We start from the raw sequence: 26,132 nt of genomic DNA, 5'->3' as shown, positions 1-26,132 counted from the left end.
TAAGGTGGAGAGTGATGGAGGAAGACTCCCTGTGTCAACCTAGGCTTACACACACACACACACACACACACACACACACAGTACTTGCATACTCACATACACACCCAGATACAAACATGCATATACTACACATATATATCTGAAAAATACAAAAATTCAATTGGATAGCAATGATAAGCAATGTCATTTGAAATCATAGTCCTGGGTAAAATCTCCCAGCAAGCAGCAGCTCTTTATATAAATATACTTAATTATTTAAAAAAAAAAAAGAGAGATGGTAAGCCAGATGGCACACACCTTTAATCCCAGCACTTGGGAGGCAGAGGAAGTTGGATCTCTGTGAGTTTGAGGCTGGTCTGGCCTACAGAGTGAGTTCTAGGACAGCCAGGGCTACACAGAGAAACCCTGTCTTGAAAAACCAAACCAAACAAGAAAAAAACAGGGGTGGTGTGTTGTTTTATGGTTTGGTTTTTTAAAAACAGGGTTTCTTTGTGTAGCCCTGGCTTTCTGGAACTTGCTCTGTAGATCAGGCTGGCCTCAAACTTCCAGAGATTCACCTGCCTCTGCCTCTTGAGTGCTGGGATTAAAGGCATAAACCATACTGCCCAGACATTTTGGTTTTTAGAAACATGGTTTCTCTGTGTAGCCTTGGCTGTCCTGGAACTCACTCTGTAGACCAGGCTTAGTGTGTAAAAAGCAAGTTTAATTTTGAATTTTAATAAAAAAATTTTTTTTTATGAAGTAAGCTTGCCAAATAGATAGTGAGCTTTCCAGACATAAAAAAAATAGTATATATTTGATTAATGAGGTATAAAATAGCATGACACTGTTGGGAATTATTAGAAAGCTGACATTTTGGGAGCAGGGCCACATTATTTTAGTGTATACACACACACACACACACACACACACACACACACACACACACACACTTCACAAACTTCTTTGCATCAATGTTTTCCAACTGAGCCTGTGGTATTGAGGCTAACCAGACCAGGTCTAATTGGGAAGCAGAATGAGATGAAGGCAAAAAAATTTTCCTTGCACTTGTAAATTGTGGATGGGATTAGATGGTACTATTAAGGTCAGAGAAATGGAAACTACTGCTCAAGTTCTTTCAATCATAAAAATCAAATATGATATTCACTTCCAGATTTATTTTTCTTTTGAATGTGTTGTCCAAAAAACATTTTAAAGGCTAGAACTTAATTTTGACTGTAGTTGGGAAAATTGGAAAAAATAGTAGTTGTAGCTAATCAGGCACGACTTTAGTAGAATGCATTTGCACACAGACAATTGTCAGGTCTAGAAGCCAGTCATTTTGGAACAAGGTTTTGGAAAAATGTCAGTTTCAATAGTTAGGTTGTTTGCTCAAGCTGCCATATTCTTGTTCTTCCTTTTCTCATCTGCTCCTCCTTCTTTTATTTATTTATTTATTATTTTTGAGTTTACAACATCCAGTAACTTAAACTACAGGAAAAAGACACAAAACTCATTTTTTTTTTCCAGTTAAAAGAAACCCTTTCCATTTACCCGTGTTTTGAACTACAGTAGCCTAGAAAAACGTGGCGATTTCATTAGGAAAAAAAAAAAATCGTTAAGAAGGAGAGTCTACTAGAATGTCACGTCGTCACTCTGTGCTCCTGCAGTTAAAAACCGTGTCATTATTTCCATTCTGCCCACCTCCTCATTGCGAGGGCTTATTAGCTGGGTTGTAAAAACTTGCTCCCGTTGAAGTCTGGCAAGCTGACAAGGCCGGGTGCCAGAAGTAATTTACTATCCCGTGCAGTTTGTAGAGCAAAAGGAGCTATAAATAATAGAAAAAGAAATGAAAAGTTACTGGTTCCAAAGATCTTAGTGCATGTAACGCACGTCACCCCAAACTCGGATGCCTTTGCCTGTCTACAGTGCTAGAGTACGTGGATGGTTTGAAGAATGCAGATGCTCCCCGCTCCACTCAAGCCCAGGGCTCTGAAGTCCTCCGGCATCAAAGACCCATCTGTGTCTGTCCCTTCTGCCTGACTTTGAAGTCTCAGGGCCCTCTGTGTGGGAGAGACAGACAGGGGGACTTTGAACGAAGTGGGGGGATGGGATTCCAGGTGCTTTGCCTCTCATTGTGTTTGAAATTAGGTATTTTCCTTTATCAAATAATAATGGGGTGGGGGCAGCATTTCTTTCTCCGCTATTTTGAGCCCCTGAGCTCTCTATGAACTCTGCCTTCAGATGTACAATGTGACCACTCCAAGGAAAAGTTCAAATTTGCTTTAAAATTTGCATTCAAGTGCATTAAAGGCAAGAATAGACATTTTAGCTTCTGGTTAGTGTTCCTCTGGTAGGCTCCTTAGGAGATTGTCTCAGGACCTTAGCTGAGGGATGTTTGCTGTTTTCCAGACTGGCTCATCAGCACCAAAATGGAGACCAATTGTTCCTTGAAGGCCATGGGTGATCAGAATACATCTTTCTGGCTGATATCACTCTTTCTTGGTAATCGGGGTGGGGGTGTAGATCGTGAAAATTTCGACTAAAATAACCACTGGACTTGGGTAGTGTTTGCCATGCAAACATGAGGACCTACCTGAGTTTGAATCCCCAGAAACCAGGGTCCCCAGAGGTCATCCAAAGCACCCAGTCCTACAGAAGTGGGGACAGGAGAAGCCCTGAAAACTCAGGAGCCCCTGAACTCGTGGCTCAGGCATCAATAAACAGAGTTCCTGACTCGAGAAGGTGGAAGGCAGGGACTAACATCTGAAGCTGTCCTGTGGCTCCACATACTCATACACATAAGCACACATCAGACACACAAAAGATTAAAGCGGGCAAAACGACCGCTTAAAAAGCCAAGCACACGGGGCTGGAGAGACGGCTCAGTGGTTAAGAGAACTTTCTGCTCTTGCAGAGGATTTGCCACATGGCAACTCACATTCATCTGTAACTCTAGTTCTAGAGTTCACCTTCTTCCGACTTCCTTGGGCATCAGACACATAAGTGGTGCACATGTACAGATATATGTAAAAATTCATATACATAAAATAAAATGCATTAAAAAAAAAAAAGCCAAGGCAGGCGTCTCCATGACGGGTAAGGTGACCTGCTGACGTCCCACACAACCTAAGTCAGAAGCTCATTTTCTAGTAAAAGGGGGACCTGTAGGGCCCTGACCCCCATTTTGGGTAACTGTTGCCTTGCTTGCTGACCTTGACCTTGATGTCCTCCCTATGCTAATTTCCTGCCGGGTTCCACCCTCCTGAATGCTTAAGGGAAGTTCCTTGACTGTGTCTCCAGCATAATGGGCGTTAACAGCTTAGATGCAAGATTGTAAAACATTGGTAGGGAACTTCTGCCCTCTGGGGTTCTCCCATTGTGCTGTTAGCCTGTATTTAAGACCTCCTCCCTCCTTCAATAAACGGCATTTGGCAAAAAAAAAAAAAAAAAAAAAAAAAAAAAAAAAAAAAAAAAAAAAAAGCCAGGTTCAGTGGCACAGGCCCAGAATCCCAGCACTTGGGAGATAGAGGCAGGAGGATCAGGAATTCAAGGTCATTTTGGCTGTAATAGCAAGTTTGAGGCCAGACTGAGCTACATGAAATAGAATGCAAAATTCATGTAAATGTTTTACATGCTTTAGAGAAGAAGGTTGATAATTTTTTTCTTTTCTTTTTTTGGAGGGGGGGTGTTCTGGGGATTGAACTCAGGACCTTCTGCACTCTAAATCTATCCCACTGAACTAGATGTTCCAGCCCTTAGCAGGTGCTTCCAGTCCTTTTAGGTTGATATTCAAAATAATGATGATGATGATAATAATAATAATAATAATAATAATAATAATAATAATAATAATAGAGTTGTGTGTGATGGCACATGCTTTTAATCCAAGCACTGGGGAGGCAGAGGCAGATGAACTTCTGAGTTTGAGGTCAGCTTGGTCTACAGAGAGTTCCAGGACAGCTAGGGCTGACCCTGTTTCAAAACAAAAAACCAAAACCAAACCAAACCAAACCAAAACCAAAACCAAACAAAAAAAACAAACCCCAAACAAACAAATAAGAGGCCACCTGTCTCTGTCTCCCATGTACTGGGATTAAAGGTGTATGCCACCAGGGTTGGCCAAATAAATAAAATATTTATGTGATATGATTAAGTGGACTGACATATGAAGGTTTAGAGCAGTGCACATGCACTCTGGGCACATAGTGAGACAGCTTTTTTTTTTTTTAAGATTTATTTATTTATTTTGTATAGAGCATATATCACTGAAGGCCAGAAGAGGGCATCTCATTACGGATGGTTGTGAGCCACCATGTGGTTGCTGGGAATTGAACTCAGGTCCTCTGGAAGAGCAGTCAGTGCTCTTAACCTCTGAGCCATCTCTCCAGTCCGAGACAGCTCTTATTATGAGATGCAGAAGTGAAAAGAAGATTTTGCCATTTTTATTATAATGATTCTTAGGGACAAGATAATTATAATAGCTAAATTTCAAAACGAGAAAGAACTTAGTTGATTTAAGAACTGTCGTTAGCTCGTTAAGGTCTCTGTCAAATTTGCCTCAAAATGAAGGATTACAATCTGTGAGAGCTCGTTGGCTTCCCTGTACTTAAAGTTTGGAAATGCCTTGCACATTTATTTGCTGATCTGTTAATTACAAGGGAGGCATTTCTCTAGTCTTCAGTGTTGGGGGACTCCCTGTCCATACTGAACTTGCTATTCTCGGTCATTCTGGCTATTGACCAGTCCTACTTTACTATCACAAAGAAATTGCATCTTTGATTTACACACGTGAATTCCTACCATTCTCAGATCTTAGCCCTGAAAGGGTTGAGGAATGTTGAAGCCCACATCAACCTCTGTGTCTGTTCTGAGACCAGTGGGGCAAGATGTGAAACGCAAAGTAAAGGAAGGTAGAGGACTGGGTGGAACTGGGTAATTGCTAAGTCTATTCCCTTTCATAAATCACATAGGGGATCAAGGCAATGATGTGAGTGTTGTAATAACAGGTCTAACAAGAATCCCTGCTTTGGCTTTTTATCTTCTCCCAGGACTTAGAGAGAACTGAACCACCGAGGTTTTTTTTTTTTTTGTTTTTTGTTTTGTTTTGTTTTTTTTTTTTAGGTGTAGTAATTATACCAGCAATATTGCTTCCCATGTGAGTTACAGGATGGTTCTCTTAGAAATGTTAATTTGCTTGGGCAATGCTGTAAGGAAGATCTAAGTAAATATTGATTTATTTCACTGACTTTCAAACTTTTCACTATCAAAATCCTGTTTTCTAAAACAAATGAGACTCTGATATCTACCGGAACCCAGTATTTTGAAATATTTTGTCTACGTAAATCAGGATATTTATTTTTAATTTAAAATCGTGTGTGTGTGTGTGTGTGTGTGTGTGTGTGTGTGTATATGTGTGTGTATGTGTGTGTGTATATGTGTGTATGTGTATGTGTGTATGTGTATGTGTATGTGTGTATGTGTGTGTGCATGTGTGTGCGTGTATGTGTGTGCGTGTATGTGTGTGTATATGTGTGTATGTGTGTGTGTGTATGTGTGTGTGTGTGTGTGTGGTGTGGTGTGTGTGTGTGTATGTGTGTGTGTGTGTATGTGTGTGTGTATGTGTGTGTGTATGTGTGTGTGGTGTGGTGTGTGTGTATGTGTGTGTATATGTGTGTATGTGTATGTGTGTGTATGTGTATGTGTGTATGTGTGTGCGTGTATGTGTGTGTATGTGTGTATGTGTGTGTGCGTGTATGTGTGTGTATGTGCGTGTGTGTATGTGCGTGTGTGTATGTGTGTGCGTGTATGTGTGTGTATGTGTGTGTATATGTGTGTATGTGTGTGTATGTGTGTGTGTATGTATGTATGTGTGTGTGTGTGTGTGTGTGTGTGTGTGTGTGTGTGTGGTGTGGTGTGCCATAGGGCGAATGTTGAGATCAGATGACAACTTGCAGGAATCAGTCCTCGACTTCCACTGAACTCAGGTGGTCAGGCTTGGTGGCATGATGGCCCTAACTATTTAAATAAGAAAACACTTCTCACCATTTTCAAACGAACCTCCCATGCAGAGGCTTCAATTGGCACGTGAAATTCCAAGTGACCAAGCTGCTTTCCAGAAGCTCGCAGAATGCTAAGGCCGGTGGTCAGTCTTAGAGCCATATCGAATTTGCATATTTAACAATATCATCTTCAATTCCATATTTTAGTTTTTAGGTTCTCGGTGATGGGAAGTGAGGACATGGGATAGGAGAATGATAAAAACAGACGACATCCAGTTGAAAGCATACTTCGGGCTCTTTCAGGTAATCCCCGAGGGGCTTTTTCCGGTCTCCGTGGCGCGAGGGTTTGGCCCCGCCTCCAGCCCCGCCCAACCCCGCCCACTCAGGAGCTATAGTCCAGACCGGAAGGGGTTCCCGCTGCAATTCTCCAGTCAACCACAGAGAGGCGACAGCGGCTTCGATAGCGAGGAGGACGTTCCCAATGGCGGAAGCGGAAAAGGCGGGACCTAGGAAGCACGTTCAGTCAGTCAGTAAGAGTGATCCTGAAGGCTGAGAGGTGGGTACTTCGTACGCGTGTTGGCCGCCCGGCGGCTTGTGAAGTCCCAGCCTCATGGCGGAGATAATTCAGGAACGCATAGAAGATCGAATCCCGGAGTTGGAACAGCTGGAGCGCATCGGACTCTTCAGTCGCGCGGAAATTAAGTGAGAGGGTCAGGGAAGAGGAAGGACTGGGGCGGGCTGAGGGATGCTGGAGGCGTGGGGGGACTTTTCCGAGTTTGTTTTTTCCTAACATGCTAAAATAGGAAAAAGCCCATTGTCGGGATTTGATGACGGTCAGCATTCAATCTTAACCCATTGCAAGGCGATCTGTCTGTCAGTCTGTCTGACAGTCATTCAGTGGTCAGGGTCTTGGGGCCATAGAGGTGATAGAGCCAGGATTCCAACCCATCAAGGACCTACTGGGCAATGGGAATGGCGCGAGAATTCAAATAGAATTAAAAAAAATTGGTTGTAGTTTAAAAGCTTGGGGTATACAACCTTAGAGATTCAAGTACAGCGCCATGGAAGTCCAGGCTGGATGGATAGAACTTCCTAACTAAGCTTGTAGATTGGAGACCATTTAACTCGTTTCATAGACTTATTTAGAGCTTTGCCACAGCACCTGGCATATAGCTGACATTCGGTAATTTGTTAGAAATCAATTACTTTCAATGATTCGCTGTGACAATTCACTTTACAATGACTCCGGATGAATTACAGTAATGTGAGTATAGCCTCTTCCGTTCTTAAGTATTACTGAGTATATTCTGTATTCACTTTTCCTAAAACACATGTATAGTCTTCACTCCTTAGCTAAGGATGGGCTGTCTTCTCCCCTAAGTGTTTTGTAGAAAAGCTTTTTAGATATAGTTTAGGTTTTTCAGAATTCACATACTGAAAATATAGACATCAAGATTTTAGCATAGAGATTTGGTTATCATAAAAACCTAAGCATTGAGGGTTGAGGCTGCAGCTAAGAGTTCTTGCTTAGCATGCACAAGGGCCTGGGTTTGATTCTGGGGAATGAAAAAAAAAAAAAATTGACAAGCCCCCAAGGAACCTAAATTTGGAGGAGAAATCTATGTTAATAATATATATAAGTAATAAAGTATTGGCATTATTTACTTTGCTGGTGGAAATGGCAGTGATCCTGGCAACTGAGGTGATTTTTCCCCGAAAGTTTAAAGATACATCTGGATGTTCTTTTTTTTTTTTTTTTTTTCTTTTTTGGTTTTTCGAGGCAGGGTTTCTCTGTGTAGCTTTGCGCCTTTTCCTGGAACTCACTTGGTAGTCCAGGCTGGCCTCGAACTCACAGAGATCCACCTGGCTCTGCCTCCCGAGTGCTGGGATTAAAGGCGTGCGCCACCACTGCCCGGCTCATCTGGATGTTCTTAACAGCACAGAGGTAACTGTGTAAGAGAATAAGTGGAAGATACTTGTATTCAGGAACTAGATGTTTTGTTAAATGTGTATTTTCAGTATATCCAGAATAAAAATCTTAAGTTCAAATTTAACTTTTCAAATGTTACAGTTTAATTGGCTTCCTTTGCAGGGCTATCATCAAGAAAGCTTCTGATCTAGAATACAAAATACAGCGGAGGACCCTTCTCAAGGAAGACTTTATCAATTATGTTCAAGTGAGTGATTCATAGCTTTTTAGTCCCTTCAAAAATTTTAACTCAGGGGGCCTTGAGAGAAGTTCAGTAGTTAAGAGCACTGGCTGCTCTTCCAGAGGACCTGGGTTCAATTCCAAGCACTCACATGGCAGCTCACACCTGTCTGTAACTCCACTTCCAGGGACCTGACTCCCTCACACAGAAATACATGCAGACAAAACACCAATGCACATTACAAACAAACAAAAAAGCTCAAGATTTTAACTCAGAACAATGATGAACTTAACAGTAGTTTTCTACAGAATTCCGGGATTCTGTGATTGCGCATACATTTTTATTAGGATCAGAGGTAATTGTGTGGAGTGCATTACCTCCTAAGGCTTAGTCCTTGTCAAGCTGACCTCTCCTCCTGTTGGGTCAGTAGGTCAGAGACATCATTGTGCATCAGGATTTTAGCAAGAAATTTGCCTTTTTAGGAGTGGGCAAGATAGAGGAGTGAGAATCTGACAGTAGCAGATGATTGGAAGGTCTGTACAGTGCTTGCCTAGCACTGTCAACTTGCAAAAGAGGTAAGCTCCAAGATTCTTCCATCTTCTAAATGGACAAGGAGCTATGGGAAAATTAGACATATGGGATGAATTGTCACGTGAGGGAGAACAGCTACTATGTAAGGACTCGGAATCAGAAAGACAAAAACATTTTTTTGTATGGGTATATCATGTTGTGTGCAGTGTCTATAGAGGCCCTGGCTGTCCTGGAACTTACTCTGTAGACCAGACTGGTCTGGAATTCACAGAGATCCACCTGCCTCTGTCCCCTGAGTGCCGGGATTAAAGGCACGTATCACCACCACCCAGCAATATCTCATGTTCTTGAGCATTAGGATAAAGCATGTGTCATGGGGCTAGAGAGATGGCTCAGTTGTTAAGAGTACTGACTGCTTATCCAGAGGACACAGGTTTGATTTCCAGCCACATGGTGGCTCACAACTCTTGGTAACTGTAGTCCCGAGGGATCTAATGCCCTTTTCTGGCCTCTGGGGATCCTTAGTGTACATTGTACACAGATCTATTTGAATAAAACACGTAAAAACAACAAAACAAAAGCATGTGTCACCATGTCTGGTGGGGGCTGTTATTGGAGCTGGGGCAGTAGCTCAGTTGGTAGAGTGCTTGCCTAGTGTGTACAGAACTCTGGGTTCAATCCCTGGCACTGTGTAAGCCTGGATGTGGTGGCTAGAATTACATGTGTAATCCTAGCACCCTTGTAATCCTAGCACTTGGAGGCAGGAGAATCATATGTTCATTCATGGTCATTCTTGGTTACATAGTAAGCTCCAAGCCAGCTTGGGCTACATGAAGCACTATCTCAAAATACTAGAAAAGAAAATATAAAAGAAAAAAGCAATTCTGCTTTCACTTCCCAAATTCTGAGATTATAGATGTGCATTACTGTACCTGGAGGTGTGGGGCGATTCTGCATGTCAGGCTAGTCTTTTTTTATAGCTAGAGTCTCATGATGTAGCCCTGGCTGGCTGGCCTGGAAGTCCCTATGTAGACCTATGTAGACCAGGCTTGAACTTACAGAGATCCTCCTGTCTGCTTCTGGAGTGCTGAGATTAGTGGCGTATGCTGCAACACTGATTGGCAAGTGTTGTATGCCTCGTGGCCGACTCTCCTAGCACCTTGAACTCATGACCCTCCTCCAGTCTTAGCCTCTGAGGTATAGACGTGTGTCACAATGTTTGACTTAGATTTTTTTGTTGTTGTTTAGACTGATAATGGGAACATGCTGTTAAATTTAAGTCAGGAAGTTGGGTTAATTGATATTATAGATCTTACAGGTCTCATGCTTATAAGTAATGTGCTGTCTTTGAATCTTGCCTACAAACCTGTCGTTACTATATATATTTGTAAGTTTTATGGAGGTGAATTTTTAGTGAATTCTAGAGATTTATAAATTCTGCCTATTGATAAATTATCTTTTATTTCATGTTCTTAATTTTTTATTAATATCCTGTATTTAAAAGATTATAGTTTTCACGCTTCTCTTTGTATTTCCTCCCACATAGTATGAAATTAATCTTTTGGAGCTGATCCAGAGAAGAAGAGCAGTAAGTTGATGTTTAATTTTTTTTTTTTTTTTTTGTTTTTTTGAGAGAGGGTTTCCCTGTGTAGTTTTGGTGCCTGTCCTGGATCTCGCTCTGTAGACCAGATTGGCCTCAAACTCACAGAGATCCGCCTGGCTCTGCCTACTGAGTTCTGGGATTAAAGCTGTGCACCACCATCACCTGGTGATGTTTAATTTTTTTTTAAAATTTATTTATTTTTATTTTATGTATGTTGGTGTTTTGTCATGGATATTGGGTCCTCTGGAACTGGAATTACCGACAGTTGTGAGCTGCCATGTGTGTACTAGGAATTGAACTCAGGTCCTCTGGAAGAGCAGTCAGTGCTCTTAACCACTGAGCCATCTCTTCAGCCCCAATGTTTAATTTTTTTAAGTTGGTTTTTCTGTTGTGGAGGCACTGATTGTTGATAACCTATGCTGTGCCCAAAGTGGATACTTGCAGTTGTCTGTTTTTTTTTTTTTTTTTTTTTGTCAGTACTGAGTGTGAGTATGTGAGAATGCTATTTTGGATAAATGTGATTAACTGAGGCTTCCTTTTTGTTTTTGTTCCTTTTAGAGAATTAAATATTCATTTAAGAAGGATGAGATTGAATATTCTATTGTACATCGGGTACAGGGTGTCTTCGGTCGTGCCTCAGCAAAGTGGAAAGTAAGTGATGATTGCATACTTGAAGATTCGTGAAGATACACAGTATGCGTATTATGAGTTAGATGTTTGGCTACTCAAATGCCATGTTCTTTCTGCTCCTCTCTAGTTCTCAATATTTATTTGCATGATGGTGCCATTGCTTGAAACAGGTTTTGAGCCACATAAACCATTAAGAGAGTTCATCTTATCATTTTGTTGTTATTCTGTGAGGATGACACTGAACACTATATTTAATACATTATTAGGGATTAGAAAATCAAAAGGGTCAGGTGGTGGTGGTGGTGGTGGTGGTGATGATGATGATGATGATGATGCACGCCTTTAATCCCAGCACTCGGCAGGTGGATCTCTGAGTCTGAGGCCAGCCTGGTCTACAGAGTGAGTTCCAGGACGGCTGAGAAACCTTGTCTTAAAAAAAAAAAGAAAGAAAGAAAAGACAATCAAAAGAGAGCTGGGCATGGTGGTGCACACTTTTGGGTGTTTTGGGTTTTTTGCTTTTTGTTTTTCGAGACAGGATTTCTCTGTGTAGTTTTTTTGCCTATCCTGGAACTCACTCTGTAGCCCAGGCTGGCCTCGAACTCACAGAGATCCACCTGGCTCTGCCTCCCAAGTGCTGGGATTAAAGGTGTGTACCACCACCGCCTGGCTAGGGTATTGTATTTGTGAAAAAGAAGGTCTGTCTAGCTTGGGATACATGAAACACTATCAGAGAGAAGACAGTAAAGAAAATCACCAGGGAGATGGATGATGGCTTGGAGATGGGTGGTACCTCAATGAGTTGATTTTCAGATTTTGATGTGTATATATATACACACAATACATCATATGTGCATCATACACACACACACACACACACACACACACACATACACACACACACACACACACACACACACACACACAGAGTATGTATGAGAATGCAAAGTTTGTGTTAATTTACATGGTTTGAGAAGTTTTAGAATTTTACTGGACAAATTAGATAAGTATAGATTTTTGTCTTGGAACATGGTAGGTAGGAGTGGAGAGTTAGATTGAATTCTCATGTTTAAGAGGTCCAAGGCTTCAGTGAGGAAGACGCTCATAGATGAAGAACGTGTGGCACATTGGATCTTTTGAAATTCGCCTCTTTCCCCGAATTGAACTAATACAATGTAAAGATCAAATTCAAGTTTCTTATCCTGTGCTTTTCTTGCAGGATGATGTTCAGCTTTGGCTATCCTATATAGTTTTTTGTAAGAAATGGGTAAGTAAAGCCACGTATAGCTGCTTCTTCCCTTTCTGCAGTTTGCCTCTTAAGCTTCATTCAGGAGGTTTAAGCTTAACAGTTGGAGAAAGAACCCAGGGAAACAGGAGCTGAGCCTCAGTCTCACATTTGTGTATCTGACCGTGGAAATGATTCTAAGTCAGTTGAAAAGAAAATCATTTTTATACATATTTGTTCAGTTAAGAAAAAAAATTAGAGCCGTGCGGTGGTAGTGCACACCTTTAATCCTAGCACTTGGGAGGCAGAGGCAAGTGAATCTCTGAGTTTGAGGCCAGCCTGGTCTACAAAGTTAGTTCCAGGAGAGCCAGAGCTGCTACACAGAGAAACCCTGTCTGGAAAACCAAAAACCAAACCAAACCAAAACAAAAATTAGTGCTAGAAAGTTGTGTTTAGTGGTTCAGGTATAAAAAGCATGAGTGTGTTTTTATTTGTTGTTATGTCTCAAGCAGTAGCAAATCTTTTCTATTGAGTGTGTGCATGCATGTCTCATTATGTAGCCCTAGCTGGCCCGGCTGATTTTCAACTCACAGTGATTCATCTGCCTCTGCTTCCCGAGCTCTAAGTTTAAGGTGTGAGCCACCATACCTGGCCTTACATTGGATTTATAGTTAGTAAGAAATATATATTGCTAACAGATCAATAGCGGTGATTTCTCTGTGCAGGAAGTAGAGTGTTTTCTTCTCTTTTACAGGGTACCAAAGCTCAGCTTAGCAAGATATTCTCTGCCATGCTTGCCATTCACTCAAACAAACCAGGTATATCAAAATCTTCAACTGTTCTTTTTCTACATTTTATTCAAACTCAGGCCATTTTGGAATTTTCCCAGCCTCGATGAACCTGGGAAATTGTTCGTCAGGCTTGAGCTTAGACAGTTGCTGCGTCTTAGTTTATCCCGCTTGCTTTGTCCATCTTGTTGCTGGGCCAGCTGTTGCAGTTGTGGACAGGAAGGATGGTGTAGCTTTTTAGCTGATAGTTCGTGGGACACATTTTATTTGGAGGCATTAGATTCTGAGCGATTCGAAAAGTTAGAAGGACAAAATATTAACATAGATTTATAAGGTTGGCTGGCACAAAGTGTGTACTCATCCCCCCCCCCCCCCCCCCAAGACAAGGTTTCTCTTTGTAGCCCTAGCTGTCCTGGAACTCACTCTGTAGACCAGGCTGGCCTTGAACTCAGAGATCCACCTGCCTCTGCCTCCTGTGCTGGGTTTAAAGGCGTGTGCCACCACTGCCTAGCCTGTACTAGGGTTTTATAAGAGAAACATTCTCGTGTGAGAGGTGAGTAAGGGGCATCCTCTTGTCTAGCAGAGGTGCTCTAGTAATTTTCTCACAGTATTAGGTTCAACCAAAGATTTATATGACACAAGACTCAAGTGATCTTAGCAATTTGCAGGACTAAAAGTCAGTGTGATTCCTAAGTTGAGGTTTCTGGAGGAACTACATGAGTGGGAAGGGGAACTACTTTGGTAACCTGTGGGTGCAGGAGATTCTGGAAAGATCCATGCCCAATTTTAGGAGTCACATGCTCAAGAGTGCTAAAAGCAATGGCTTACCACCGTTTGTGACTCCAAGGAAGTCCAGATGTGATTACCAACCAGGGGTCACTTTACTAAAAGCAGTCTTGCTTTTTGCAGAGTTGGTGGCCAAACCCAGGGACTTTGTGCATTATAGGCAATGTTCTCTTGCCAAGCTGTTCCCCAGCCCTCTCTTTCTAATTAAAACTTTTTTTTTTTTTTTTAAAAAGATTTATTTATTTATTATGTATACAGAAGAGGGTGCCAGATCTCATTACAGATGGTTGTGAGCCACCATGTGGTTGCTGGGAATTGAACTCAGGACCTCTGGAAGAGCAGTCGGTGCTCTTAACCTCTGAGCCATCTCTCCAGCCCCCTAACTAAAACTTTTAGGAGGCAGAGCCAGGTGGATCTCTGTGAGTTCGAGGCCAGCCTGGTCTACAAGAGCGAGATTCAGTATAGGCACCAAAACTACACAGAGAAACCCTGTCTCGAAAAACCAAAAAAAAAAGTACATCATTTCTTTGTTTCGTGTATGTGTGAGCCATATGTGTATATGTGTGGGCATATATATGCCTTGGCACATTATGTAAAGTTTAGGGGAAAATTTGTGGGAACTAGTTCTTTTCCTCCACTATGCGGGTCCTGGAGATCCAACTCAGGTCATTAGATTGATGACAAGCACCTTTGCTGATGAACTAGCTTGCTAGCCCTTTTTCTAGCTTTAGATAGAGTTGCTAAATTTAGTATTAGAAACTCCCTTTTCCTTTGGTAAGATTAGTAAATAACTCATTAAGTATTAAAAGTAGAGGATTGATTAATTTACAGAAATGAAGTCTGATTTTTCTTTCTTTCTTTCTATAGCTTTGTGGATTATGGCAGCCAAGTGGGAAATGGAAGATCGCTTGTCTTCAGAGAGCGCCAGACAGTTATTTCTTCGGGCTCTACGATTTCATCCTGAGTGTCCAAAACTCTATCAAGAAGTGAGTATTTGGGCACATAGGATAAGAGAGCAATATCTCTGTGACACTTAGAGAGGGAGATATCTCTGGGATACTTAGAATGAGAGTGATATCTCTATGACACAGAATGAGAGAGACATCTCTATGACACTTAGAGAGGGAGACATCTCTGTAACACTTAGAGAGGGAGATATCTGTGACACTTAGAATGAGAGACATCTCTGTGATACATAGAGAGCAAATACTGCTTAAAATGTAATTATTCCTCCTCTGCTTCTGTTTCTTTTTTTTTTTTTTCCCTCATGGTAATTGTGTTTTGTGAAAATCTTGTTGCTTCTTAAAAAAAATAATTTACTTTTTTTTAAATTTTATATGTATTGGTGTTTTGCCTGCATGTATGTCTGTGTAAGAGAGATCTTGGAATTACAGACAGTTGTGAACTGCCATGTAGGTGCTGGGAATTGAACCCGGGTCCTCTGGCAGAACAGCATGTGCTCTTAACCACTTAGCCATCTCTGCAGCATCGTTTTGTTGCAACTTTTTTTTTTTGTTGTTTTGTTTTTTGAGACAGGGTTTCTCTGTGTAGCTTTGCGCCTTTCCTGGAGCTCACTTGGTAGCCCAGGCTGGCCTCGAACTCACAGAAATCCGCCTGGCTCTGCCAACCGAGTGCTGGGATTAAAGGCGTGTGCCACCACCGCCCGGCGTTTTGTTGCAACTTTTAAAAGCAAAGTAGAGGAGCTTTAGAGATGACTCAGCAGTTACCAGCACTGGCTGCTTTTGCAGAGGATCTAGGTTCAATTCCCACCACCATCTGTTGGCTCACAATCATCTGTAACTCCAGGGGATCTGGCTCTCCTTACCTCCAAGAGCACCAGGTGGTGCACAGAGATATGTGTAGGCAAAACACTCATACACAAAAAATATAATTAAATTTAAAAAGACCAAAATAAGTAGAGTAATATTAAAATTTCTTAGTTAATTTTTTTTCTTCCTTTTTTTGAAATGGCCTAGATATGTAGCCCTGGCTGTCCTGGAACTCTTTATGTAGACCAGGCTTGTCTCAAACTTAGAAAGATCAGCCTGCTTCTGCCTTCCAAGTACTAGAATTAGAAGTGTGTGCCACCATGCCCTGCTATTTTATTTTATGGGTATGAGTGTTTTTCCTGCATATAAGTGTGGGTGCCACTTTCATGTGTGGTGTCTGAGGAAACCAGAATACAGCATCAAACACCCTGCAACTGGAGTAAGAGACGGTTGTGAGCAGCCGTATGGGTGCTGAGGATCAAAGCTGGGTCCTCTGCAACAAGTACTCTCAACTGTTGAGCCATCTCTCCTGCCCAATATGACTAGTTTCTCTTTTCCCTTCCCCTTCCCTTTCCAAGGTAGGGTCTCTACAGAACCCTGGTCATCCTGGAACTCACTACATAAACCAGGCTATCCTTCAGTTCACAGAGATTCACCTCCCTCCGTCTCTCAAGTGCTAGGATCAAAGGCTTGAGCCCCTGCACCCTGCAGTTACTTTTTTATTGTTCTGACAAAATACCATGACCAAAGGAATTTATAAAAGAAAACATTTAGTTTAGGGGTTCATGGTTCCAGAGGGTTAAAGTCCATGACCATCATTTCAGGGAGTATGGCAACAGGCAGGCATGCATGGTGCTGGAGCAGTATCTGAGAGTTTACATCTGATCTACAAGTGTGGTGCAGGGAGAGAGCTAGTTGGAAACCTCAAAGCCCACCCACCTGTGGGGCGTTTACCCACCAACCCCACAGCTCCCCAGAGTTTTCTTGAGTGTGAGCAGCAAGAAATTTAGATAGAAGGATTTATTGCGGAGAATCTTGCAGAGATAAACAGATAGAAAATAAAGGATAGCCTCGAGAGGGCCTGGAACCTTTTCCAATGGGTCCCCACTGTCTCTGCCCCGGGGTATTTATAGAGATGCAAGGGGTGGAGCAAAAGACCTCCTCCCCCAGCACAGCCAAGTGCAGACCATCTCAGACACCTGCACTCAGGCCCATGGTCCTAATCATCCTCTATGCGGACCTGCTGGGTAAAGTTATGAGGAACCTGAAAACGGGCCCCCACAGGGCCCCCTTTCTTAATATATAAAAAATAACTCATTATTAATGGCTTACATCAATCTCCATAGCTGTTACACCTCCCAGTATGGGAGTAGAGGATGATAAAGATGGCATTTCTCTTTTGAATTAGGTCCAAGGAGACTACAGCAGTCTTAGCTGCCTCAAGCCCTTTCTAAACCAAAAACTCTTGTTTTTTTTTTTAAAGATTTATTTATTTATGATGTTTACAGTATTCTATTTGCATGTATTCCTGCATGTCAGGAGAGGGCACCAGATCTCATTACAGATGGTTGTGAGCCACCATGTGGTTGCTGGGAATTGAACTCAGGACCTCTGGAAGAACAGTCAGTGCTCTTAAGTTCTGAGCCATCTCTCCAGCCCCTAAACCAAAAACTCTTAAGGCAACTACAAACTTAAAGAATCTCTTAGCTTCATCATTACCATTAACAGGTTAACATAAATATTGCTATACATAGTCACAATTCTCCCAATCTTACAACACAAAGCAAACTTAACAGAACCATTTGAATTAGCATATATGGTGCTATATATAATTAACAATTTTCTCCATCTTACAACTTTAACTCTTTTTTTCCCAAGTTACATACACACACGTACAGTTAAAGCTTGCTTACATTTACACATAGAGTTAAATCCAAGTCACATACGTGTCCACATACACACACACACACATATATATATATCTCCATTTTTTTTCCCTTTTATTTCATTTTACACTACCATTCAATTCTACATATCAGCCACGGGTTCCCCTGTTCTCCCCCTGTCCCACCCCTTCCCCTTACCCCCAGCCCACTTCCCATTCCCACCTCCTCCAGGGCAAAGCCTCCCCTGAGGACTGCGATCAACCTGGTAGACTCAGTCCAGCAACTTTAACTCTTAATCATTTGAATTTTCTTGCTAACAGAACATAGGAAAAACTTCCATGTATTCACGTCAAACTTAAATATTTCCTTTACTCCACAAAACCAGGGTGCATTAATATCAATAGGTTAAACATAATTTCTGCAAACATAATTCAACTTCATAACTACTCCTTTTCTTTATAATTTTTTAAACAAGGTCCCAAGGGTAGTTAGAAAACCTAAACTTTTCTGTTTAAACAGTTCCATTTGTAACACAAAATCAGTTCCATAAGTAATTCCATTTTACATAAACAGTTCCATAAAACAATTAATGAATCACCAGTTAATAAAGAATATGTGCATACACAAAATTGCATCTTTAGTCTAGGTAGAAACAATAAATTTCTTCATTTAAACAGTTTCATTTTTAACCCAATTCCAGAAAACAGTTTCTAGGTCATTACTATAAGTAAACTCAAAATTGTCCCATTGCAATGAAATCTATTGTTCAGTTCATTAAGTCCTTAAATTCAAATGATAAATTCTGGTACTAGCCTTCCAAATATGAAGAAATCCATAACCAAAATCTTTTTGTAGTTTTATCTCATTTTAAGTTCAAAAAGTTCGCCGGGCGGTGGTGGCGCACACCTTTAATCCCAGAACTCGGGAGGCAGAGCCAGGCGGATCTCTGTGAGTTCGAGGCCAGCCTGGGCTACCAAGTGAGTCCCAGGAAAGACGCACAGCTACACAGAGAAACCCTGTCTCGAAAATAAAAAAAAAAAAAAAAAAAAAAGTTCAAACAAGTAAATTCTGGTATCAGGCTTTCACTTCCAAATATGAAAAGACGTTTTACAACCAAAACTTTTTGCAGTTAACAATTTTTGTTCAAACAAGCGTCTCTGAACTTTTATTCTCAAGCCAGAGACCTTTTTAGGTACAGTAGTATTCTAAATGGCACCATTTTTTGATGTTAGCTCAGGTTTTTCTGTGTTGCGTCGATTTTCTATGGATCTCAGCTGCGGATGCCTTGTGCTGGTTCTGGTGTCCGCCATTCTTAGCAGCTTCTGGAGCTTTTTAAACCATTCAGACTGCCACTTGGGATAATGCTCAGCCATTGCATTACTCCTCAGCTAAAGGACCAGGAAGATTGAAGTGAGCTCTAATATGGCCCACAAAGCATGGCAGCTTTCTTTTGTGGAATAGTGTCTTGAATTTATTGAAACATTTTGACTTGATTGTTGTTAGTTCCAATATTTTCACCAAAACTGTTACTATTCAAAGGAGTCAAGAACATAGATGTTCTTTCATGAAACAGATCCTTCACTATCTTACTTTGAGAAAAAGCATTTCCAGGATTTAGTATTTTCACTTCATTAGCTTTAACTCCTGATGTTATTAAGCAGCTATAATATTTAGCACTGATTTTTTTATAAGGAACTTTCAGGTGAAGCAACTCTTTCGTAAGACAGCTTGATTTTCTGAATTTTGTTTCCCTTCATATAGAAATGACTATAAAGCAGTCATTTCTTTTTTTTTTTTTTTGTTTGTTTTTTGAGACAGGGTTTCTCTGTGTAGCTTTGCACCTTTCCTGGAACTCACTTGGTAGCCCAGGCTGGCCTCGAACTCACAGAGGTCCGCCTGGCTCTGCCTCCCGAGTGCTGGGATTAAAGGCGTGCGCCACCACCGCTCGGCTAAGCAGTCATTTCTTTTTGAATGCCTGTTTCCTTGTCTCCTTATTAGATTTGTAAAGGAATTACTCATTACAGGCAGTTTGTTCAAAAGGCAAAGAACTTTTTTAATTTCAACATAAGTTTCTTCATATCTAAGACAACATTCAGTGTATAAACTGCTTTCCCTTGTTTTAAGGATTTTAAAGTGGCTTGTTTGCTCTTATAGGTAGCTTTTTGTCATCCAACCACCGTAAAAAACTTTGCACAGCTATTAGGGTAAATAAGGCATTTTACTACCCCCCCCCCAACTGAGAAGCACCTAGTTCCGTATCCTTTCAATTTTTTTATTGGAACTGACACTTAAACTCTTAGACGATTTTCCTCCTTATTCTTTTAAAAGCTGTATTTTGTTTACCATGAACGTATTTTCAATCTGACAAAAGTGTTTCAGGGCAATGTCACCATCTTTAGCAGAAAAACTACCTTTCCCAGAATGCATTTCCCTTATATCAGTCCCTTATTGAAAGTTAGCTTTTGGACTTCATTTCCCATAGTTCTTTTCGGGTCTGAGAGTCAACTGGTTCTTTTACAAGACTTGCTTACAAATTCTTGCCTGGGAGGTTTGAACCAAGTTTTTTGCTTTCGCAACGGGAGATTTGAACAAGCATTTTATATTTTCAGCTATGGCACATTGGGAGATTCCTATTCTCTCCTCAGCTGGCTTTAACAGGTGTCTCTCCTTCATTTGACACTGGTCCCGAATCAGACAGAACTGCACCTGCTTCCTTAGCGCACATTGAGGTGGGCAATTTCTGATAGCAGCTTTCCTCAGGGCTTGTGTTTGCCTTTGCCAGTCAGCAAAAAAAAAAAAAAAAAAAAAAAAATTTACAACAGCTTTTCCATAGCTCCTTCAGAGATTTTCTCCCACTGATTTTTTTCTCATTTTGTTTGTTCCTTTCCCCCCAGATGCAGAACTACAGATATCTCAGGCTGCTCTGTTCCTCTGCTAGCTGTCTTTGGAGGTACAGGGCTTTTTTCCCCCCAATCTGCCTCAAATGCTTAGCAGCTTTCACAGGTCATGCATTTTCTGGGGAGGAATCTGTCCCCTCTGTTTCTTCAGAGTCTTTCTCCCTGACAGTATCCAGTTTGGTCTCACTTTATCCCCTCTACCCCAGAAAGTTTCTAACACTACATTGGAGCTTTTTTGCTTCTGAAGGTAGGGGCTTTAGTCTGTTTCTGTTTTTCAGGGTCTGAGGTTTGTGTTCATAAATCAAACTTAGCAAGGGAGGTTTTTGCCATCTCTAACCTCCCATTAGGACAGGTGTTTTGCCTCATTAGGCCTTCACCTGGCCCAGCCCCCCATGGGTTGTATTTGCTTGTCTGGGTGCTCAAGGACAGAGCTTATGCCAGAGGCAATCACCCCTTAGGGCTGCACTCCATCTCACCGGGTAAGAGGCGCTTTCTCTGAGAGAAAAGAAAGCTTTACTCCTGGATAGTTCTGTTCTGCCCTGGCTGGGCTCTTTCCCCAGACAGCGTTCTGACTCAGCAGCACAATTGCTTCAGAAACAGTTCAGCTTTACTGTTTCCCAGAAAGGTCCTTACTCTGATAGGAAAGCTTTTCTCAGATTTCTTTTTGAAGTTGTGGACCTATCAACCCAGTGTGAAACCTCAGTTAGCCACCCCCCCCCCCCCGCCCCCCCCCCCCCCGCCCCCACTCTATCCCCTACAGACAAAGAAGCTTAAGCTAGGATTCCTAAGTTTAGATAAGAACTTAGACCCCTTTTTCCCAGGTGGTGGTATCAGCTACAGGGACTTGAAAAAACAGAGTCAGGATATTCGACCAAAAGACTGAAAAGGGGAGGTGGGTTGTGGAAAATGAATTATATGGTCTGTGCCTTTAAGAACTAGCCTCACGGCCGGGCGGTGGTGGCACACACCTTTAATCCCAGCACTCGGGAGGCAGAGCCAGGCGGATCTCTGTGAGTTCAAGGCCAGCCTGGGCTACCAAGTGAGTTCAAGGAAAGGCGCAAAGCTACACAGAGAAACCCTGTCTCGGGGGGAAAAAAAAAAAAAAAAAAGAACTAGCCTCACAAAGAAAGGGGAGCGCTCCTTCCAACCTCCCTGTGAGAAAATTGGAAAGAGCCTCCCTGCCGAGGCTTGTAAACTTAGAATACACCTTGTTTTTGCATTCTGTACCTAAAGTCTCTGCTGGCTTCTTTGGGGATGTGATCTGGGCATAACACAGGCCAGTTTGGGCTATAGAGATCCTGTCTCAAAACCAAATGGGATGGGAATATGGTGGCACACGCCTTTAATCTCAGCACTGGAGATAAAAGACCCAGACAGTTTCCCCAGAAACCCAAAAGAGCTGAGGAAAGAGATATCTTAAAAATGAGTCAGTTCCCCCTTCTTGGAGAGGTTAAGACAGGTGTTTTCAAAAAGAACAAAGTCAGGATGTCTGGTGGTAACCGATTAACCACGAGATGCCCCTCTCCGGAGATAACATGACCAGACCCCGGAGATGAGTTGCAAAACTCCTGACAGGGCAAACAGATAAGATAAAATAAGACAAAGTCCAGGCCCGGGAAAAACTGGATCAATCAAGGATGGACTCGTACTAACCCCCTCCCCTCTAAGAAATTTGTGGGTTTTGCCTATAAAAAATAACTTCCCCAAGAAAGAGTAACTCCTCCCTGCCTCACTGCGCTGAGGCCAGTGAATGCTTGAGATGAGTTCCCTGTTGCGCAACTTGTAACAAAGATAAACCTTGCTTTTGCATTCTGGTATGCTCGTCCTTGGTGGTCTCTCTGGGGGTCACGATCTGGGCACAACACCAGGACTTGTAGGAAAGCAGGCAACTGTGCCATTCCCACCGGCTTTAGCTTTGTTTGTTCATTAGCAATCTTCCCCTGGGTCCTGCACCTTCCTGCCTCAGCTCTGTGCTCCAGGAAGTTCACAACTGCAGGAACCCTAGTATCCCCGAAATGCACTCCAACTCAGACGCAGGCCAGTCACCTCTGGGTTTTTGGTCAGGAGTGAGGATACAATGCTAACAGAGTTTGCATTGCTTCAGGGGATCTTTGCATTGGGACGATTAGGAGCACCATTTCATTCTGAAATGCTCACTCAAACAAAACCCTTGATGCCTCAGCTCGGCTATAACTGAAAAGCTTGGCTTTTTTGCTTTTCTCAGGTAAAGTTTCCTGCCCTTTTGGGCTTTCTATAGCTCTTTACCCGCACTCTCCCAAGTGTTTCCCTCGGTCCTCTGACCCATTGTCTTTTACTAGCTTGAAGAGACAGAGTTTAGAAGAGGTTTTTAGAAACTTGTCCCTGCCTCCTGCATTGCAGGGAGGATTTTTAAAGCTTGAAAGAGAACTTAGAGAGGTTTTGCTGTCTTAAGAGGTTTGTTGTTTTCCCTTAGAGCTAATCACAGGTGGTCCCCATATTAATATCTTCAGGTGATTCTAATTTGTCCTTCTGAGAGTTCTGAAAGACTCTAGTTTTTAAGTTTTTTAAGAGCTTTTGAGAAAGATTAAAGCTTCTTAGATTTCCCCCCCCAAATTTTCCAAGAAAAGCTTTTTAGTTTAAGAGAAAGGTTTTTTTTTTTCCCCAAGAGAGAAAGACCAACTTTTCCCAAAACTTCTGAACTTTAAACTTTTTGGCTTTTTAAAACCTCCATTTTTGCCTCAGGGAGAAAACACTTTCTCTTGCTACTTGGACTTAGCATTTCAACTGGCCCCAGGACAAAAGCTTCCATAGGAAACTTTTTCTTCCCCATAAGCTCAGAGAAGAGCTTTTTTACTTCTTGTAAAGCCCAAAGAAAGATTTTCCCCCCCAGTTTGCATTCATAGCCCCCAGAGTTAGAAAATTGAAGAGTTTTTCTGTCTAGTGGCATTAAATTTTTTTCTACACAATCTTACACTTCTAAGTTTTCCTACACTATATTACTACCCTATACCTTACTTATTTTTCACAGATAGAAATTGAGAAAGGTATAGAAGATAGAAATTTTTTTTTTTCGAGACAGGGTTTCTCTGTGTAGCTTTGCGCCTTTCCTGGGACTCACTTGGTAGCCCAGGCTGGCCTCGAACTCACAGAGATCCACCTGGCTCTGCCTCCCGAGTTCTGGGATTAAAGGTGTGCGCACCAACGCCCGGCGAAGATAGAAAATTTTGACAGAAGAGAATTGCACTGCAGCATCGGACATCCTTCCAGTCCGGTTTCCTTTTCTCTCGAGGATAAATTCCTGCATTTATATATATATATATAAATATTTTCCATAATACTGGCATGCCTTTCCACTGGCAGGGCTGACTCAGCACTTTCACTAAAAACTCTGTAATGAAACTATTATTTTCCTTTATCTTTAGTCCCTATTTCTTTGTCTTTAGTCCTTGTAGTCCTTGTTCATTTGTCTTAGTCCCCCTTTTTTTCTTTAGTCCCCCTTTTTTTTCCTTTAGTTCATGGCACCATTCTTTTTTTTTTTTTTTTTTTTTTTTTTTTTTGGTTTTTTTTTTTTTTTTTTGGTTTTTCGAGACAGGGTTTCTCTGTGTAGCTTTGCGCCTTTCCTGGAGCTCACTTGGTAGCCCAGGCTGGCCTCGAACTCACAGAGATCCGCCTGGCTCTGCCTCCCGAGTGCTGGGATTAAAGGCGTGCGCCACCAACGCCCGGCACATGGCACCATTCTAAGGGGCGTTTACCCACCAACCCCACAGCTCCCCAGAGTTTTGAGTGTGAGCAGCAGGAAATATTAGATAGAAGGATTTATTGCAGAGAATCTTGCAGAGATAAACAGAAAATAAAGGATAGCCTCGAGAGGGCCTGGAACCTTTTCCAACGGGTCCCCACTGTCTCTACCCCAGGGTATTTATAGAGATGCCAAGGGGTGGAGCAAAAGACCTCCTCCCCCAGCACAGCCAACTGCAGACTGTTTTTGGCTCATTTCAGACACATGCACTCAGGCCCGTGGTCCTAATCATCCTCTATGCGGACATGCTGGGTAAAGTCACGAGGAACCCGAAAAAAGGCTCTCACACACCTCTTCTAACAAGGTCACACCTCCTAACCTTTCCCAAACAGTTCTACCAACTGTGGACCAAGCATTCAAGTGCATGAACCTGTGGGGGCCATTCTCATTCAAACCACCACCCTAAAGACATGACAGTTTTCGTTTAGTAAACATATGCTCATATGGCTCTGCTTCTTTGTTGCTACATGGGGTAGAAATCTGTGTTACCCACTTAGCCTTTGTGGATACTTTTTACTATATATGGATAAGATTAAATGAAATACTTGCAGAAACTTCCATTAAGTCTTTTCACTCATACACTTAGGTTACATGTCAAATGATCTCTTAAAATAATCTCTTCCATCACACATTGTCAATATCAGCTGGTTTCATCCCAACGTAAAATATGGTCCTCCATTTTTCTATATCTGATACTCATGAAGGCATCTTGAATATTAAAAAGCATCACTAAGGGCTTCTAGGTCATTATTTCCTTTTTGTAGTACTTTAGGATGGAGCTGATGCATGCTGAGAAACTGAGAAAGGAAAAGCAGGAATTTGATAAAGCTGCCATGGATATGGTAAGAGCCTAATGTACTATCAAGTGTTAGTCTTTTGAGCCTGCTTACAAATAAAAGAAAATTTTTTGAGGTATTTATTTTTCTTTCCAATTTAATGTCACATTTTTCACTTATAGATGAATTTGTAATTTGTAATTTACTTTAATTTTTAGAATTACATTGTGTGTGTGTGTGTGTGTGTGTGTGTGTGTTAGGTGCTTGTGTGGAGGTCAGAGGACAGCTTGAGGGTGTCAGTTTCCTCTTTCTACCACATGGATCCTTTTTCTCACTGAGCCATCTTGCTGGCTCAAACCTGGAACTCTTAATCCTCCTGCCTCAGCCTTCTAAGGGATGAGATTACAGGTGTGCTCTACCTTCTCAGGCTCTTTTCCTTTTTTATATAATTTGAAATGTGACAGAATAACTTCTTACAAAAAGCTTTGAATGTTAGGACTGGTATTATGGGACATACCTGTAATCTTAGTGTTTGTGAATCTGAGCCTGGAGGATTATGAGTTCCAGGCCATCCTGGGCTACATAGCAAGACCCTGTCTTCAAAATATAAAACAACAAAACAGAAACCGAGAAAGGAACTTGCTGTACTGTTACTGTATTTCTAGCTCAGAACTTTGTGTGTAGGTGGGGCATGCGTGTTTGTGTGTGAGGGAGTACAAGAGTGCATGTGTATGTACCTATATGTGGTAGCTAAAGATTGATGTGTGTCTCTCAATTGCTTCACCTTATTTTACTTTTTAATTACATTGGAAAATACTGTTTTGCGGGGCACATGTCATGATAAGTATGTGGAGGTCAGAGGACAACTTTCAAGAGTTGGTTCTGTCCTCCATCAAGTGGGCCCTGGGAATCCCTCTCAGGTGGGTCAGGTTGGCAGCAGGCACCGTTACTCACTGAGTCGTCTCATCAGCCCTTACTTGCTTTTTAAACTACATTTATTTACTTGTGTCCACAGTGCACCCATGGAGGTCAGAGATGACTAGAGGAGTTGGTTCTCTCCTTCCATTATTTATCTCAGAGATCCAACTCAGGTCATCAGACTCGGCAGCAGGATTTTTTTTTTTTTTTTTTTTTTTTTTTTTTTTTTGTTTTTTTTTTTTTTGTTTTTTCGAGACAGGGTTTCTCTGTGTAGCTTTGCGCCTTTCCTGGAACTCGCTTTGGAGACCAGGCTGGCCTCGAACTCACAGAGATCCGCCTGGCTCTGCCTCCCGAGTGCTGGGATTAAAGGCGTGCGCCACCACCGCCCGGCGGCAGCAGGATTTTTATGCATGAAAC

The 26,132-nt window shown here is 41.8% G+C and overlaps 1 protein-coding gene across 1 annotated transcript in view; it reads left to right on the top strand.

Annotated features, from left to right (window-relative positions):
• Nucleotides 1-6,468: 6,468 nt before the first annotated feature.
• The window catches only part of Utp6 (UTP6 small subunit processome component), a 35,052-nt gene continuing 15,388 nt past the window's right edge, over nt 6,469-26,132 (top strand). Inside the window, exons 1-8 of the mRNA XM_028866942.2 lie at nt 6,469-6,683; nt 8,074-8,158; nt 10,209-10,250; nt 10,824-10,916; nt 12,112-12,159; nt 12,872-12,935; nt 14,559-14,677; nt 24,786-24,863. Coding sequence (XP_028722775.1) covers nt 6,592-6,683; nt 8,074-8,158; nt 10,209-10,250; nt 10,824-10,916; nt 12,112-12,159; nt 12,872-12,935; nt 14,559-14,677; nt 24,786-24,863 — 621 coding nt within the window. The 5' untranslated portion in view covers nt 6,469-6,591. The remainder of the gene's footprint in view (nt 6,684-8,073; nt 8,159-10,208; nt 10,251-10,823; nt 10,917-12,111; nt 12,160-12,871; nt 12,936-14,558; nt 14,678-24,785; nt 24,864-26,132) is intronic.

The sequence above is a fragment of the Peromyscus leucopus genome, chromosome 8b (genome assembly GCF_004664715.2).
Source record: "Peromyscus leucopus breed LL Stock chromosome 8b, UCI_PerLeu_2.1, whole genome shotgun sequence".
Taxonomy (NCBI): Eukaryota; Metazoa; Chordata; class Mammalia; order Rodentia; family Cricetidae; genus Peromyscus; species Peromyscus leucopus.
Note: the sequence above shows the minus strand (reverse complement) of the source record. Positions and strands in the feature narration are given on the sequence as shown.